Source organism: Podarcis erhardii (assembly GCF_964252035.2).
Source record: "Podarcis erhardii genome assembly, chromosome: 6".
Classification (NCBI taxonomy): domain Eukaryota; kingdom Metazoa; phylum Chordata; class Lepidosauria; order Squamata; family Lacertidae; genus Podarcis; species Podarcis erhardii.
Genome location: NC_138510.1, coordinates 27,922,244 through 27,941,035, shown reverse-complemented (window position 1 = coordinate 27,941,035; position 18,792 = coordinate 27,922,244). Strand labels below are relative to the sequence as shown.

The following is an 18,792-nucleotide window of genomic DNA, read 5'->3' as shown; positions in this document are numbered from 1 at the left end:
TTGGAGAAACAACAAAGGGTCTGATGGCACCTTAATGACTATGGTTCAGAATGGGGGTGATGGTCCACTTCATCAGCTACATTAAGTGCAAATCCTGCTATATAAACACAATGCGTTTTCAGGAAATCTTCTTTTAGGCAAACGTTTGCATAAAAATGAGGCAATTTCCTTTTTTTTTTCCTATGGAGAAATTTCTAATGCACTCCTGACCATAGAAGTTTGACCCCAGAATGACAAAAGAACACAGGGAAAATCCAGGAAAACCTCTGAAACCTGGCAAAAGGCAATCAATTATTTGTCTGACCTCTCCCTCTTTCCCCCTCCATCCCACCATGGTTTCTGGCAAAATGGCTACCGTAAACCAGCAAAGCACAAAAAAGTAAACCTTGTTTTAGGCTGCTTATTTGCTTACAGTACTAGAAGCAGGTCTGGCTGTTTGGATATCTGAATCTCAGGGAATGTGCAGGCGACCTTGGAACGGGCAGATCACGGAAGAACCCCGACCAAACCTAAGAGGAGGCGTGTGGTGGTGATAGGGGATTCCCTACTGAGGGGAACAGAAGCAGTGATCTGTGGGCCTGACAAGATGTCTCGGGAAGTGTGCTGTCTCCCCGGGGCTAAGATCCAAGATGTAACTGAACGACTGCAAGGAATCATAAAACCCACTGACAAATACCCCTTCCTCTTGGTTCATGTGGGAACCAATGACACTGCAAGCAATAGCCTCCAGAAGATCAAAAGAGACTATGAGGCTCTGGGCAGGAAATTGAAGCAATTAAATGCACAAATTGTCATCTCATCTGTCCTCCCAGTTGAACGACGTGGCCCAGGGAGAGAGAGAAAAATAGTGGAAGTGAACAGCTGGCTTCGCAAATGGTGTAAACAGGAACGGTTTGGATTCTTAGATCACGGACTGCAGTTTCTTGAAGATGGACTTCTGGCAAGAGATGGGCTGCACCTCACAACGGTTGGGAGGAATGTTTTTGCCAAAAATCTCAGAAACCTCATCAGGAGGGCTTTAAACTGACTAATGTGGGGGAGGAAGACAGTGCTCCTGAAGGTAGGAGTCTATCAATTGATGAAGATGATCATCCAAATGTCATAGACCAAATGGAGCAAACAGCACGCAGACCTAGTGGTGGGAGGAAAAAATCCTTAAATAAGAGACACGGGGGAATGATTAATGGACTTCAATGTCTGTACACTAATGCGCAAAGCATGGGTAATAAACAAGATGAGCTTGAGCTCTTGGTACAGCAAACTAAATATGACATAATAGGCATCACTGAAACCTGGTGGGATAAGTCCCACAACTGGAATGTAATAATGGAGGGTTACAATCTATTTCAGAGAAGCAGACCAGACAAGAAAGGAGGAGGAGTGGCGTTATATGTCAGGGATGTGTGTACCTGTGAAGAGATCCAAGATTTAGAACCTCAAAGCCAAAGTGAGAGCATTTGGGTCAAAATTAAGGGAGAAAAGAATAACAGGGACCTCATTGTGGGAGTTTACTATAGATCCCCAAGCCAAACGGAGTACATAGATGATGCCTTCCTGGAACAGATGGCCAAGCATGCAAAAGGAAGGGAGATAGTAGTAATGGGGGACTTCAATTACCCGGATATTTGCTGGATGTCAAACTCGGCCAAGAGCATAAGGTCAAACAGATTCCTCACTGGCCTTGCAGACAACTTCATTGTCCAGAAAGTGGGAGAAGCAACAAGAGGAACAGCCATTTTAGATCTGGTCCTAACCAATGTTGATGACCTGGTTAGTGGGGTAGAAGTGGAAGGATCATTAGGCGCGAGTGATCATGCTCTTCTGAAGTTTACTATACAGCGGAAAGGAGCAGCCAAGCATACTAGGACTCAATTTCTTGACTTTAGGAAAGCCGACTTTATAAAACTTAGGGAAGTGCTGGGTGAGATCCCATGGACAGTAATATTAAAAGGAAAGGGAGTTCATGATGGCTGGGAGTTTGTTAAGAGGGAGATAGTAAAAGCACAACTTCAGGCAATACCAATGAGACGGAAACATGGAAGGTGCCTAAAGAAGCCAGGGTGGCTATCTAAAGAACTTTTAACTGAGTTAAGATTGAAAAAGGATGTGTACAAAAAATGGAAAAGGGGGGAAACCACCAATGAGGAATTCAAACAAATAGCCAGCACGTGTAGACACAAAGTCAGAAAAGCTAAAGCACAGAATGAACTCAGGCTTGCTAGAGAGGTTAAAAGCAACAAAAAAGGCTTTTATGGGTATGTTCGTAGCAAAAGGAAGAACAAAGAAACAGTGGGGTCACTCAGAGGAGAAGATGGTGTAATGCAAACAGGGGACACAGAAAGGGCTGAACTCCTCAATGCCTTCTTTGCCTCAGTCTTCTCCGATAAAGAAAACAATGCCCGACCTGAAGAATTTGGAGCAAATGATTCAGCAGAGGAAACACAGCCCAGAATAACTAAGGAGATAGTACAAGAATACTTGGCTAGTTTAGATGTATTCAAGTCTCCAGGGCCAGATGAGCTGCATCCAAGAGTATTAAAAGAACTGGCAGATGTGATCTCAGAACCACTGGCAGTCATCTTCGAGAATTCCTGGAGAACAGGCGAAGTCCCGGCAGACTGGAGGGGGGCAAATGTTGTCCCTATTTTCAAAAAGGGGAAAAGAGAGGACCCAAATAATTACCGCCCAGTCAGTCTGACATCAATACCAGGGAAGATTCTGGAGCAGATCATTAAGCAAACAGTCTGTGAGCACCTAGAAAGGAATGCTGTGATCACCAATAGTCAGCATGGATTTCTGAAAAATAAGTCATGTCAGACTAACCTGATCTCGTTTTTTGACAGAATTACAAGCCTGGTAGATGAAGGGAACGCAGTGGATGTAGCCTACCTTGATTTCAGCAAGGCATTTGACAAGGTGCCCCATGATATTCTTGTAAAGAAGCTGGTAAAATGCGGTCTTGACTATGCTACCACTCAGTGGATTTGTAACTGGCTGACTGACCGAACCCAAAGGGTGCTCATCAATGGTTCCTCTTCATCCTGGAGAAGAGTGACTGGTGGGGTGCCACAGGGTTCTGTCTTGGGCCCGGTCTTATTCAACATCTTTATCAACGACTTGGATGATGGACTCAAGGGCATCCTGATCAAATTTGCAGATGACACCAAACTGGGAGGGGTGGCTAACACCCCAGAGGACAGGATCACACTTCAAAACGACCTTGACAGATTAGAGAACTGGGCCAAAACAAACAAGATGAATTTTAATAGGGAGAAATGCAAAGTATTGCACTTGGGCAAAAAAAATGAGAGGCACAAATACAAGATGGGTGACACCTGGCTTGAGAGCAGTACATGTGAAAAGGATCTAGGAGTCTTGGTTGACCACAAACTTGACATGAGCCAACAGTGTGACGCGGCAGCTAAAAAAGCCAATGCAATTCTGGGCTGCATCAATAGGAGTATTGCATCTAGATCAAGGGAAGTAATAGTGCCACTGTATTCTGCTCTGGTCAGACCTCACCTGGAGTACTGTGTCCAGTTCTGGGCACCACAGTTCAAGAAGGACACTGACAAACTGGAACATGTCCAGAGGAGGGCAACCAAAATGGTCAAAGGCCTGGAAACGATGCCTTATAAAGAACGGCTAAGGGAGCTGGGCATGTTTAGCCTGGAGAAGAGGAGGTTAAGGGGTGATATGATAGCCATGTTCAAATATATAAAAGGATGTCACATAGAGGAGGGAGAAAGGTTGTTTTCTGCTGCTCCAGAGAAGCGGACACGGAGCAATGGTTCCAAACTACAAGAAAAAAGATTCCACCTAAACATTAGGATGAACTTCCTGACAGTAAGAGCTGTTCGACAGTGGAATTTGCTGCCAAGGAGTGTGGTGGAGTCTCCTTCTTTGGAGGTCTTTAAGCAGAGGCTTGACAACCATATGTCAGGAGTGCTCTGATAGTGTTTCCTGCTTGGCAGGGGGTTGGACTCGATGGCCCTTGTGGTCTCTTCCAACTCTATGATTCTATGATTCTATGATCTGTGGTGTGTATATCAAGATTTGGATACTCATTTCTTGTGTTTGGATAAGTTGATTTTTGTATAACAAGTGCTTGGGTGTAAGTATGCACACACACAAATTGTTGAAAGAGGGATTATAAACAGTGAGGCCAGAGAGAAAACATTTTCTTTCTCTCTGACCTCACTGGTTCATAATCCCTGGTAAGTAAGTGATTGTGTGTGTGTGTGTGTGTGTGTGTGTGTGTGTGTGAGAGAGAGAGAGAGAGAGAGAGAGAGAGAGAGAGAGAGAGAAACACACACTTCTGTGACTCAGAATAATACTTCCCACATCCAAAGAAGTGTACTGTATACTGTTTTAGTCTTCTAATAACTGTATTAGTCTTTAAGGCACCACTAGTTTCTTTGCTCTTCTGCTGCAACTGATGAACAGACCTAACTGCTCTGGAAACTGCTAGAAACGAAGGTGGATAATCTTAGATAACAAATGGCAACAATAAAAAATGAAGCAGTGGACAAGATTCAATATAAAACAGCAGTTAAAACAAAGCAATGAGCAGTGACAGCAAGAAAGATCCACGTTCCCACAAAATTCAGTGAGCAAGATGGTTAGCCTGACATCTAGAGGATGTCACTGATAGCATAGAAATATAATGTGAGGTGTTGTTATTCTGTCTCTCACAGCTACGATAAACCTACCATTTAAATTATGGACTGGTCATTTCTTCGTCAGAGGGCAAACGGGAAAAATTTAGCAGGGGATCAAATACTTTCCCCCCTCACTGTATATGTTTCCGAGGAATCTTTCCGAGCCTGAGAGCTGCATTTCCTTGTGGGCTACTTTCTGAGGGTCATAGGCCACAGTGACAGACAGGGCAGGTAGCAAAGGTGAGTGGAGTGATTATTGTAGTTTTTACCTTCATACTATAGTCTACCTACCTAGAATCCTTTCTACATCCATCCAGACAAGGAAAAGGCATTGTAAGAGTTCAAGGGCTCATTCCAGTCCAGTACAAATGTTTAAGGTGTGAAACATGGTGAGTGAGAGGTGTGGTCCCTGAGGGAATATTATTTTTATTGGCTTGTTTTTGTTATTTTGTTATGTATTCTGCGTTTTTATACTATAAGCCACCTTGTAATTTGTGGATAAAGGGTGGTACAGGAACTTAATCAATAAAATAAAAAATAAAGAGTTCCATGGGCCAGGTAGAGAGGCCTGGAGGGCCACATTTGGCCCCTGAGCTGCCTCATTCCTGCAGTAAGCCATCTGATATTGATAGCAAACTTTAAGTGCTGAGGGTTGTATCCAACTACATTTTGGGGGGGTAGTGTATTCCCTTTGAAATGAATGAACCTAACAAGGAATATTCGGTGTTATGTTGGAGGGGATGCCAGGAAATGGAATTATGTTCACATGTAGTAGGGGTGTAAATATGTAAAAAAAATAAAATGGCAATGGGTGTTTAAGGAGATAACAGAAATCACTGGGTTAAAGCTGACCAAAAGTCCAGAGGTAGCATTATTATCAATTTACGATGGGGTGGAGGTTCACAGGCTATGAAGGACTTGCTCACAAAATTATTGACAGCTGCATGAATTATTATAGCTAGGAAGTGGAAGGGGCAAGCAGAATATAAAATGGAAGAATGGTATAAAGAGGTGCGGGATGGTGCTGGAGGAGACTCTTGAGAGTCCCATGGACTGCAAGAAGATCAAACCTATCCATTCTTAAGGAAATCAGCCCTGAGTGCTCACTGGAAGGACAGATCGTGAAGCTGAGGCTCCAGTACTTTGGTCACCTCATGAGAAGAGAAGACTCCCTGGAAAAGACCCTGATGTTGGGAAAGATTGAGGGCACAAGAAGGGGATGACAGAGGACGAGATGGTTGGACAGTGTTCTCGAAGCTACGAACATGAGTTTGACCAAACTGTGGGAGGCAGTGGAAGACAGGATTGCCTGGCGTGCTCTGGCCCATGGGGTCATGAAGAGTCAGACACAACTAAACAACTAAACAACAACAACAATATGCACCATTAAGGTAAAACAGGGAACATGCAGGAGAAATTATTTTGAGGAGATATGGAGGGTGTTCGTAGAATTTGTACTGTTAAAATGGAAAGGGGTCAAACCATCGCAAGAGGTATTGAAATTTTGGAAGGTTGGATAGTTATAATGGAATGGTCTCGGTGGTGGGGTGCACATTTTGATTCTTATTTATTTATGATGATTACTTTGTCAAAAAAATTTTAAAAAAGAAAAGAAATGAATGAACCTAAGTTAGTCCATGTCAATGAATTTCAATCGGTCTACTCTGAGTAGGACTAACATTGGTTACAGCCCCAAGTAGGACAAAAGATTCACACATTGCAGGGGTTGGAATAGATGACCGTTGTGGTCCCTTCCAGCTCTATAATTCTATTATTCTAACCCTGAGTAATGATTGCTGTATAAGCAAGTGTTGGTTATGGCTGGGGAACCTCCATGTTATGTAGCAGTGGGGGGTGGAGACCCACCCCAGCGGTCCAGGTGCGTTCATATGGAGAGAGGCGATCTTTGAGGTATTGGATATAGAACTGGAGTCCTTCTGCACCAGGGGTCAGCAACCTTTTTCAGCCGTGGGCCAGTCCACCGTCCCTCAGACCATGTGGTAGGGTGAACTATACAGTGGTACCTCTGGTTATGTACTTAATTCGTTCCGAAGGTCCGTTCTTAACTTGAAACTGTTCTTAACCTGAAATACCATTTTAGCTAATGGGGCCTTCCACTGCTGCCACCGAGCGATTTCTGTTCTCATCCTGAAGCAAAGTTCTTAACCCAAGGTACTATTTCTGGGTTAGCAGAGTCTGTAACCTGAAGCGTTTGTAACTTGAAGTGTATGTAACCCGAGGTACCACTGTAATTTGAGGGGGGGGGATGAACAAATTCCTATGCCCCACAAATAACCCAGAGAGGCATTTTAAATAAAAGGACACATTCTACTCATGTAAAAACACACTGATTCCCGGACTGTCTGCGGGCCGGATTTAGAAGGTGATTGGGCCAGATCCGCCTCCCGGGCCTTAGGTTGCCTACCGCTGTTCTACATCATAATTTGCCACTTGAAAAGGCAGGAATCCTAGGTTCCCTCTTCCTGAAGATTCACCAAAGCTGAACCATCTGCACCTTCTAGAAGCATTTCAAGACATCTTTGCTTTTGAGCTGACTTTGAGTGGCTGAGCCTGCACAGAGGAGGAAATGGAGGAACACTTTTCCCATAGCTTTTCCTCCAAGTTGCTCATGGGTGATGCCTGTGGTTAGATAAGGAGGAAATAACAGAACTGGAAGGATGTGACAACAGGTTTGGATGGCATGCTTATCTATGGTATGGAAAGGCAAAAATACATAAAGGGTTCCACAATAACATAATAAGGAGATCATTGTTCAAAGTTTGGGGAAAATATAAAGAATTACTAGAATATAAGACACCTTGGTGGCTATCAGCTATTAAGGCATTGTCACTTAAAACATTGGGGGGAAAGGGAGAATGGCCAACATATAGAGAATTATTGGTAGAACAGGAGGGAAAACTAAAACTGAAAGAATATGAAGAAATAAAAGAACATCTTCAAAGTTGGTTGCACCATAGACAGCTAAAGGATATTTTCAAAGAGGATAATATGAAAGGTTTTTCATATTCGGTTTCCAAATTCCAAAAGGAAGTGATAGAAGAAAATTCTAAATTATTAAAAAAGCATACAATATCCTTTTGGAATGGGAAACTAAAGACAAAGAAGTAAAGTCGGTGATGATAAAATGGGCACAAGATATAGGCCACAATAGACAATTTGAAGACTGGACAAAACTATGGAAAGTAAATTTGAAATTTAAGGACTGTATATTGCTGAGAGAGAATCGCATGAAGATGATTTATAGATGGTATATGTCACCAGTCAAATTAGCAAAAATGTATAAAAATGAAAAGAAGGAGTGTTGGAGGTGTGAGGCTGAAGGTACTTTTTCTCAAATGTGGTGGGATTGTAAAAATGTAAAAATATATTGGGAAATGATACACAATGAATTGAAGAAAATGTTGAAAATGACATTTGTTAAACAACCAGAAGCCTTCCTGTTAGGTATTTTAGGTCAAGATCTGCTGAAAGAGAAAAGGACATTCTTTATGTATGTTACTACAGTGGTGACAATTCTGATAGCACAAAACTGGAAGACTGGAGAAATTCCAACAAAAGAACAACGGCAAGAGAAATTGACGAATTATGCAGAACTAGCAAAACTGATGGATAGACGGATAGACTACGGGAAAAGCACAACAGTGACTTTGAAAAAGAGTTGGAACCTTTTATAATATATTTGCAGAAACAAAGAAAGAACATTGACTTGATGGCAGGATTTAAATAAACACTCACATCTTTATTAACATAAAACATTTAAAATCATGAAGAAATGATATAGTGGATTTTTAAAAACAGCAGTATGTAATAAGAAGCTGAGGGAAGCCTGGGAGGGAAGGGGTGAAGAGGTGTAATATGTATGTTATTGATATGAGATGTATGTAATGATAGAAAAGAAAGTGAATAAAAATTTATTTATTTTTTAAAAAGGGTGATGACTGTGATTGCTCTCTTCCCTCCTCTGCCCCATATTAGTTTCGTATATGTTTAAAAATAAAATACAGGCATTTATGAGTTTGTGAAGAGTCACCTGCCTGAAGCCTTGGGGGATGAAGCAGACTGCAAATTTAAATAAACACAAAACCTGTTACCTATCTAGGTGTTAGGACTATGTTACCACAACGTAGAATTTTGTATATATATATTTAACTGCACAGTTGTTATAGCAACCCAAGTTCCACACCAATGCAATCAAATTCCAAAATAATGTGATATGATTAAAAATTGACACTGCAGTCCTGAAGAACAAGTATATTGTGTCGTTATGGAAACTGGGACAGCTAAAACTCCACATGCACACATACATACATTTAAAGCTGAAAAATCCAGGGGTGGGGAAGGAGAGAAGAGACTCTCAAAAAATCAGAAATAGGGACTGCTGTTCTTTTGAAGGTGTAACAACAACAAAAATCACTCAAGATTAGCAAACTGTCTGTCTTCCGGTTAATCTGTTTATCCTGAATAACAGACAATTTTAGGCAGGGGTGGACTTTGGTAATCTTTCATAATATGGTGCCCTGTGCGAGGCCAAAATTTGGCGCCCTGAAGGTTATTTGCTGTTGCTGCTGTGTGTGAGTGTGTTTTAGAAAGAGATGGATAAATCACTGTATTCTCAGCCCTTGTCACTTTCCCATATGTTCACTCATAATTCCACATTAATCTGATATATATATATAGGTTTAAAATTTTGATTTAAATGCAGTTTTAAAATAGTTACTTAAAAGTATTTAAATCATTTTTTTATTTTTATTTTAAATATGAATTTCCAAAAGTATTTTCTCTCAAGATGCACATTTTTATGTGTGTTGGTATGTGGGCAGGGAACAAACAATTTTGCTGAATACACCTTTTTAAAAAAACAACATTTTGGCCAAAGTGCCCTTTTGATTTAATCATTTTTACATTATGACTTAAAGCTTTTTAAAGGGTTTAAGGAACATCAGAATCAGAATATGGGGATAAACATGGTGCTAAAATTATGCTAACTGATGAGACTGGAAAAGGCAGCATGCTTATTTATATCAGTTTTAAATTTGGGCTAAAATACTTTTAGTGCTATTGTGTGACTATATTTTATTGTGTGTGACTATATTGTGTGAGGATATATGTTAGCACAAATGAAAACAACCATGTTGATAAAATTATGCCACTTGGAAAAATAATAGTGAAGGTGCAGTGAAACAGATTCATGACAACAGGGTCACCACTCTTGTCCCCAAACAGGTCACTGCACGCATAAAAATCACACCTCTTTAAAAATAAAATAATCAAAATGGAAGAATAGTATGAAGGCTATTAAGGGGAGCTTGCACTTCAGTTCCACACTTTCATCAACAACAACAATTGGAGTATCTGCAGTTTGGAAAAAAGTAGAAGTGTGGAAAAAACACACAAGGTTAACAGCCTGATGATGATGCTACACAATGCCGGCCCTACCATTAGGCAGAATGAAGTGACTGCTTGAGGCAGCAATTGCTGGAAGGGTGGCGAGGTGTTGGTGTCCTTCCATGGTCTGCTTTGTGAACCACAGAGCTAGCCTGCTGCTTTAAGATTTGGTGTCTGGTTAATAGGGATGGGGGAGAGATTTGATTCATTTCGCATTTTAGGTGAACCTCTCTAATTTGCACTTTCTGAAACCATACGTGAACTGGAACAGAGACATCCTTCCAAATTTACATTTCTCTGAATTTTGCAATGCAGCTCTCTATATCAGGGGTCAGCAAACTTTTTCATTAGGGGGCCGGTCCACTGTCCCTCAGACCTTGTGGGGGGCCGGACTATATTTTGAAAAAAATAATGAACGAATTCCTATGCCCCACAAATAACCCAGATATGCATTTTAAATACTGTAAAAGCACACATTCTACTCATTTAAAAACACGCTGATTCCCAGACCATCCGTGGGCTGGATTTAGAAGGCAATTGGGCCAGATCCACCCCCCGGGACTTAGTTTGCCTACCCATGCTCTATATGTTAGAGTGAAATATGAGGATAACATACAAAAATGCATTATGTCAGGGGGAATTGCATACAAAATGTGCATAATAGGAGAAATCTGTAATAAAATGCTGATGTATCCAACTGTATTGGATTTAAATATAGTTTTAAAATATTTACCAAAAAGTATTTAAATCCAAAATGAGAAACTGAGGAAAAAAAAATTGACACCCCATCCCTACACGAGTGTAATATGGCATTCGCGTCCTGGAAAAAGAAGGACATAATGGCAACCCTGTTGTTGAGCATTCATTCTGACTTGCATGCAATAAGGTTAAACAATGTTGCACCCTGCAAATGTGCCCCCACACTTCTTTCCATCATTTTGAAGTATCAGAGCAGGTGCTTCTAGACTGTCACTATTTTGGGGTGGGAATCAGTCACACACCTGCAAATTCAGGCTGCACATTTACAGTTCATTGACGCAACAAACCTGGTTCCCCCCTCCCCCAAATTGGATTTTGTTGGTTGCTTCTGAATAACCCATATATTGAGCTTTGTTTGCAAAGAGATTAGATGACGTCAGCTGTTCCTTGCAAAAAGTCCAATCTTTTGGAGAAGCGGATTTGTTGCGCAAGACCTCCAAAACCAACTTTAATTGCCCAACCTAATTTGCAGGCATGTAATTGAATCCTAACCTCAAAAACAGAGATTGTCTGGAAGCAGCCTATACCAGACATGTAGAACGTTGCCATATTTTAACCTGATTTTTAGCTTATTGTTGGTTTCGATTATTTTTTGAATGTTTTAAATTGTTCTTTTTGCTTTTTTAATTGACAATTATATTGTTTTATTCCTTTTGTAAATCAAGTGGTATATAAATCTTGAAAAACAAACTACTAATCCCTTAAAGCCAATTCGAATCATGTTCTTTCCCTCAAATAATTATGGGTGCTGTAGTTTACCCTTCACAGATTTATGAATCCCAGCAACCCTTAGCAAGCCAAAAGGCTCAGACTTCTCTGAGCAGGGAAAATGGGCTAGGAATGGGCTTTAAAGGTATAGCGCAGGGGTCAGCAATCTTTTTCAGCCATAGGCTGGTCCACTGTCCCTCAAACCATGTGGTGGGCCAGACTATATTTTTTTTGGGGGGGGGATGAACAAATTCCTATGCCACACAAATAACCCAGAGATGCATTTTAAATAAAAGGACACATTCTATTCAGGTAAAAACACACTGATTCCCGGACCATCCGTGGGCCAGATTGAGAAGGTAATTGGGCCTGATCCGGCCCCCAGGACTTAGGTTGCCTACCCCTGGTATAGCGTGTGCACAGTGGTGCTTCTGGCCGGACACTTTCACAAAGGATCGCCATACAAGTTCCATCTTCACAGCCAACACGTGTACACGTGTTACATATACAAGGGTTTCTCAAGGTTCAGTGGTGCCTGTGTGACGCCCCAAATCGGTGCAACAATTGTTTCTCACACTCCATTCTAAACCATAGTTGGGGTGTTCCCTGATGTAGTGCCCACAGACCCTCCAAGTGTCCCTATGTTCCAGGGAGAGAAGCCGTCCTGGTTTCTGATTTGATCTTGGAATTTCCTGCTTTTCCTTAAAGTAAAGATAAAGGGACCCCTGACAATTAAGTCCAGTCATGACCGACTCTGGGGTTGCGGCGCTCATCTCGCTTTACTGGCTGAGGGAGCCGGCGTACAGCTTCCGGGTCATGGGGCCAGCAGGACTAAGCCACCTTTGGCGAACCAGAGCAGCACACAGAAACGCCTTTTACCTTCCCGCCAGAGTGGTACCTATATATCTACTTACACTTTGACGTGCTTTCGAACTGCTAGGTTGGCAGGAGCAGGGACCGAGCAACGGGAGCTCACCCCGTCGCGGGGATTTGAACCGCCAACCTTCTTATCGGCAAGTCCTAGGCTCTGTGGTTTAACCCACAGCTTTCATTGCAGAAATGTTGGAGGGTATGGACTTATCCAATCTCCTGCCAACCTAGCAGTTCGAAAGCACGTCAAAGTGTAAGTAGATATATAGGTACCACTCTGGCGGGAAGGTAAAAGGCGTTTATATATATAATACACGTTTAATGTTTTATTATATCTATCGGAAGCCACCCAGAGTGACTGGAGCAACCCAGTCAGATAGGTGGGGTGTAAATAGCAAAATTGTTGTTGTTAAATAAGGCGTCCCTATTTTCATCAGTGAAATGTTGGACGTCCCTATTTTCATCCGATACATGTTGGCGGAGACGTGCGTAGTGCAGCCACAGCGGCCGCGCTCCCTTAAATCCACCTCTGCCCGACGCAGCGGACGGACCCAAAAACCAGACGCCCCTGCGTTTCTCTGCTGTGCTGGAAACGGTCCTCCTCGCAGAGCGGGCAGCCGGCTCGTGGCTCCATGGAACGGGTTTCGCTCCGCTCTCGTTTACACCAGCGCCCTTGAAAACGGATCTAGCTGCTTCCGCGCCCACCCCCTCGCTCTCGACAGGTTTCCAGAATGCGCCTCCTCCTGCGATGCAACCGGGGCGGACGAGCCCTTAAAACACAATCCGGGGGGCCGGATTTTGGTGGGCTGGCGGCGGCAGGCAGGGGCAGGATGCGGTAAAAAGCGGAGGGACTGAGCCCTGAAAACGGGGGAGGAGGGGGTGCCTTGCGCACCTCCAAGGCACCGGGATCCTCCAGGAACCAGGCGACGTTTGCGCAGCGTAAGGAGCTGGCCATCTTCAACCCAGGGAGGGTGGAATTGGGAAGCTTAGTTAGGGGGGGGGGAGAAGGAGGGAGAGAAGACAAGCCAGGATCATTTAGATACAGTTAAAATAAATAAAGAAACCCCTTCGCCTCCCTCCGACCCCAATGCAGAAAGAGAGACACCTATAATTTGGTGCATGCATGACACTAAAATCTGGATGCGTTGACAGGATGCTTAAAAAAACAAAAACAAAAAACCCAAGCACGTAAACACACTCAAAAAGGAAAAACGGTGTTTGCATTTTATTTGAGATATAGCGAAGGGGGGAGGGATGTGGATGTGCATCGGAGGAACCCCCCCCCCCCCCAGCACGGTCGCATCAGCATAGAAAGCCTGCTTGCTGTACAGGGTGGGGAAAAGACGGGTTACTAGTTGGGTTAATATTATATTTCTATGAAAATGGGGATTGCAGCGTGGATAATGCTCGGCTCCTTCTCTCCCGCCCCCTCCACTCTCCCTCTCTCTCTCTGTCTCTCTTTTTCTGTATATTAAATATGCTTTGCTTGTCAATTTCATCGCCCTGTGCATTTCTGCAGGGAAGGCAGCCCCGCCCCCTGTGCGCGCAGGCGCGGCCAGCCTGAGGTTCCCGCAGGCTCAGCATTCAGTGACCACAGGCTGATGATTGTAGGTAAGGAATCAGATAAGAAAGTAATTTATAAACCTCTTTAAATCATCAAAATGCAGCTCGGTAAAGGTCCGCCGCGTGCTCTGCAGACCTTTTGCTCCGCTTTGCATGCAATGCATCGATTCGAAATTGTGGTGCCTGCCTGCTTTTTTTTTTTTTTTTTTTTTTTTTGCAAGTGGATATGCCAGCATTTTGATTTTCTCCCCTTCTTCCTCCTTCCACCACCCCACTCGAGTGGGGACCGCGAATTCATTTCAGTTGCATTTGCTTTTTGCAAGGAACAATGTAGTTAAAACTAAAGGGGGGGGGGAATCTGCAAGATTGGCAGAGACAGAGAGAGAGAGAAGGCGGGAGGGGGAACAGAGGGGGGAAAGCACCCCAAGACTTAGTGGCCGGGTTTGTTGCAAAATTGGGCTGTGCAAAATTCTGGGGCGCTTTTTCCATATTGCAGTTTCCATGTTTTACACGCGGGGAATGATAATTTGAAGCCCCTCTCCCATAAATACGACATAAAAGAGTTGGGATGAAGCTATGCAGAAAGGGGGGGGGACGAGGGGAGGGGAGATGAGATGTGGGCAATGATTTTGTAAGGTAGGGAGAGAAAAGGGGTCGTTTTCACAAACTTTCTCCTTCGAGTAATTTCATGCCTTGCCTCTCTTTCCAATAAAGGGGATCTCTGTCTGTGCAACAGAATAAAAAGAGGGAGAATTCCGCCATTTTGATGTTTTTTTAAAAGTAAAGACTTTGACGGGTTTGTAGTAGCCGCCCTTTGCTGGAGACCAGAGAGAGGGACCCAACTCAAGCTTTGCCTGTGTGTGCAGCGAGGTCTTTCTCCTTTTCATTTTCATTTTCACCTCTTGGAAGATTGGGATTCTGAAAGTGAATATTTGCTGAGAACAATTTCTGCAACCCAGGTACTTTATTATGGGGGCGCACAGGCAGTACCAATAGCATCTCCCTTGAGGTCTGAGCTGCCTTGGAAGTATTGGCCCAAGTTTTTTGGTTTTTTTGTCTGTGTTTCATTTGTGGTTTTAATTCTGGAAGTGTGCATGGGCTATTACCATATTCCCTCCAGCACATGGGCCCATTTTGTCCTGCCAGTTTAAACGTGTGGGTTTTAACACACCTGACTCCATCATCCATCTCTTAACAATAATAAAGGGTCCCAGGAATTTCTGCGTCCCTTTCTCCCACCCCTATCCTGCCCCCTTCTGCAATGTTTTACTCCCCATTGGTTTGATCTTGAAGGAAGTGGTTTGGGGTTTTGTGTGAAGTACATCACACTGGAAAATTTTTTATGAACTGCTTGTTAAATAGCAATGAGGTGTGATCATCTTGCTGTTTGCGAAAGTCGGGGGGAGAAGCATGCTTTTGTGTAGAATCGGTGATTTCGGTTGCTTGTTTGAATGGTCTTGGACGAGGCTTCCTTTTAATTAACCACTCACGCTTGCAGAATGCTACTAATGATAGTGTAGTGCTAATTGCTAATCCTTAACGTTGGAACTTTATATTATTAATAGAGATCACAGCCACAGTGGCTGTAGAATTGAGCAGCTAGATGATAAGGTAAGATTAGCACCTGTTATTGAAACTTACTCAAAATGCTTAACACTGAAAATAATTCTGATGGCAATGTCATAGATGTGATAAGGAGCCAGGCGTTTGTAGCAGTCAGTTTATGGCTTATGCAACACATGATCTGCCACAGTTTAGGTATTACAAAAGACCATTACCTAGAAATAACAAGATTTTCCCGCTTTCGCTCCAAAATCATGTTATTTTCTCTTCTGTTTCCTTATGAGTCCCCTGTTAAGGAGAGCGCTAGAAATGGAAATGGCCGTGATGATTGTTTAATAGCTGGGAATTGTGTTTTCAAATTATATAATAAAACCATCATCAATCACAAGAGTGGATAAAGTGCCTGATTGGACCATTTTATTGCAATGACATTTAATGGCATTTTATGTGCCCACAACACACTACAGGCAGTCTTGGGAAATGGCGTAAATGCCCTTCTTGCCGTTTATTGGATTTTTATTTTACTACTAATTCTCGAACGTGGGGTGTGTCTTTGGAAAATCAAGTATTAATGGGCATTGCACAACTACTGTATTTCCAAGCACTACATATTCTTGAGGTATCTGGATTTGTTTTTGTTTGCTTTCCCCCCACGTGGAGAGCTTTGATGTGTATCTATGCGGCTGGTGATGTTCAGAGTTGCTGCTCATTGAATAAACATGCAAGGATGTATAATTCCCCCTCAACTTTTGCAATGTTCGTAAAGGGAGATTTCAGTGCTCCACTGTTCCAGTGCATCACTGACGTGGCTTACGTCAGTGATGTCTGAAGACTGAGCTACGCTTATTGATTCCTTTTGTTTGAATTCCTTTTAAATTGCTGGTTGTTTATCTCAGTTTATAGCCCATCATAGCCCACCAGCTCAGGGTGGATTACCATGTAGTGCAATATAAACAGAATTCCATTGTACAGAGGTTTATGGTCCAGAACCTGGGTATGAAATTGATAACCTAAAACCTTGTCCATTTTTTACAGACTACCGGTAGAAATGTGGAGTAAAATAGTGGGTTTTCCCTCACCCTATTTTAGATCTGGGAACCACTTTCCATTTTAATCTATCACAGCAGTTCCAGTTCTAACTTTGTATGCAACTTTATGCTTACAGAGTTCCCTCCCTCCTTCCTTCCTTCCTTCCTTCCTTCCTTCCTTCCTTCCTTCCTTCTGATGTTGTGCCATCAATATACTGTACTTAGCATGGTGCAAAGTAGAAAAGGACAGGACTTTGCCATTTGGAGTTTACAGTCTAAAAATTGTCTCATGGAAGACAACAGAAGATGAGGAGGGAACTGAAGCTGGGGTAATCAGGAGATGAATATGCATTTATACCACTTAACACATACTTCGACTCCATTTCAGTAGGGCCTCAGCCACTTTTTAGGGATGATGGGAGTTGTATTCCAGCAACGTCTAGAGGATGCCAGCTGCTCCATCCTTGCAGGTGGGGAAAAGGATTGTTCTTCCCTTTCTGTTCATTTTTCTCATTTTCCCACTTTCTCTGACAAAACCAGTGGTGGTAGCTTGACAATTCCACCCTGTCAGATCTTTTGCTTATGATTTTTTATTTTTGCTTTTACAGTGGTACCTCGGGTTAAATACTTAATTCATTCCGGAGGTCCGTTCTTAACCTGAAACTGTTCTTAACCTGAAGCACCACTTTAGCTAATGGGGCCTCCTGCTGCCGCCGCACCACCGGAGCACGATTTCTGTTCTCATCCTGAAACAAAGTTCTTAACCTGAAGCACTATTTCTGGGTTAGCGGAGTCTGTAACCTGAAGCGTATGTAACCCGAGGTACCACTGTAGTTCATTTTCCAGTAATGTATTGTCTTGTGTGTTTATGCTGTTTGGGAGCAAGAGTGGGTGAAGGAAGGAGAAAAGAAGCCTTTGCCCTTTAACAGGCCTGCGACCCATCAAAATGAACAAAACTGACCAGCTTGTAATGAGGCCTCTGAGATGTCCATGCGCTCACCCCCTGGCTTTTGCAGGAGAAAGTGGGGGGTGGGAGTGGGAAGCACCAAACATAAACCATTCTGTTTATTGTGCTATTGACAAACCAGCCTATGTACATGGTGTGTTGTTGTTGTTGTTGTTGTTGTTGTTGTGAGGGCTGCCTTTGTTTTGATGGGTCACAAGTTGTATGGGGCGGTGAAGATTGGAAAATAGCATGGCGTCCAGTGGTGGGTTAATAGTGTTTTTCCATCACATGCTTGTATCATAGATAACAGGCTGAGTCGTGACAACTTTGTAAATATATTTCATCATTTCAGTAAGATCAACAATGCTTTTAAAAACTGCACTGTATGTACCATCTTACAATAGCCCATCAAAAGCCCCCTTAAAAACCCATGCCTTGATCTGGTGCTTAAATATCAAAAGGGAGGGCACTGGCCATATTTCAAGGGGCTGGGAGTTCCAAAGCTTCTTTAGGGGGACAGGATGCCATGCAAAGAAGGCTTGACCGTGCACCGTCACCAGATTTATCACTCCTTAATGGTAGGGTGCTCAGGAGGCCCTACCTGTTAGAGCTTAATTGCTGAGCAGGATTATATAGTGAGTGGCATTTAGGTCCCAAGTCATTCAGGGCTTTATAAGTTATCTGTATACGGACTGCAAACAGTAGTACTGTATCCTTTGCGGGAACCACTGGTAGCTGTTCAGTGGCTGGAGAGGGTAGGAGTAAGAAGGTAACTGTCGTGGCAATTTATTGCAAGAATTTCAGCAGAGCCACAGTTTGGTGCTTGGTATCATTCCCAGGAGTGGTCTGAAACAGGTGTACAATGCCACTGTGCTGCAGTTCTGGTTTTGTAAACTGACTGGATGAGAGACCATTAGGAAATTCTTTGTACAGAGCTGATGTCAGCAGCTGACATTGTTGACAGTTGTCAGGGCTCCAGCCCCTCAGCAGGACCCCCTGCTCCCTGCATCTGCCCCTCATTCATTCATTCATTCATTCCTACATTCTTAAATTACTCCTTGCCTTGCACTCCAAGAAGCCCCTGGCTGCTAGGGCCAGCTAGCCTCCATTTTAATTTCCAGCAATGCCCCGATGTTCCTTTTAGGTATTGTGGGAAATTAAAGTGGTGGTTAGGCCCAAGTGCCCATACTGGTTGGAGTGCTGCTGTCCCCCTGAACCCGCCAGAGGTGTGTGAGGGACCCACAAGAGTGAAGTTGTCCAGGAACCCCTCAAACCTAGAGATGCCCCT

At 43.1% G+C, this 18,792-nt stretch overlaps 1 protein-coding gene across 5 annotated transcripts in view; it reads left to right on the top strand.

Moving 5' to 3' along the window:
- The first annotated feature begins 12,920 nt into the window (after positions 1-12,920).
- Positions 12,921-18,792, top strand: part of L3MBTL1 (L3MBTL histone methyl-lysine binding protein 1) — a 41,043-nt gene continuing 35,171 nt past the window's right edge. Inside the window, exons 1-3 of one of the 5 annotated variants that reach the window (XM_081867636.1) lie at positions 12,921-13,343; positions 13,924-14,015; positions 15,533-15,578. In XM_081867636.1, coding sequence (XP_081723762.1) covers positions 15,571-15,578 — 8 coding nt within the window. In that variant the 5' untranslated portion in view covers positions 12,921-13,343; positions 13,924-14,015; positions 15,533-15,570. Of the gene's footprint in view, positions 13,344-13,923; positions 14,016-14,897; positions 14,927-15,532; positions 15,579-16,969; positions 17,029-18,792 lie in introns of those variants that run through there. The other 4 variants (XM_081867640.1, XM_081867637.1, XM_081867639.1 and 1 more) reach the window with 4 other exon arrangements.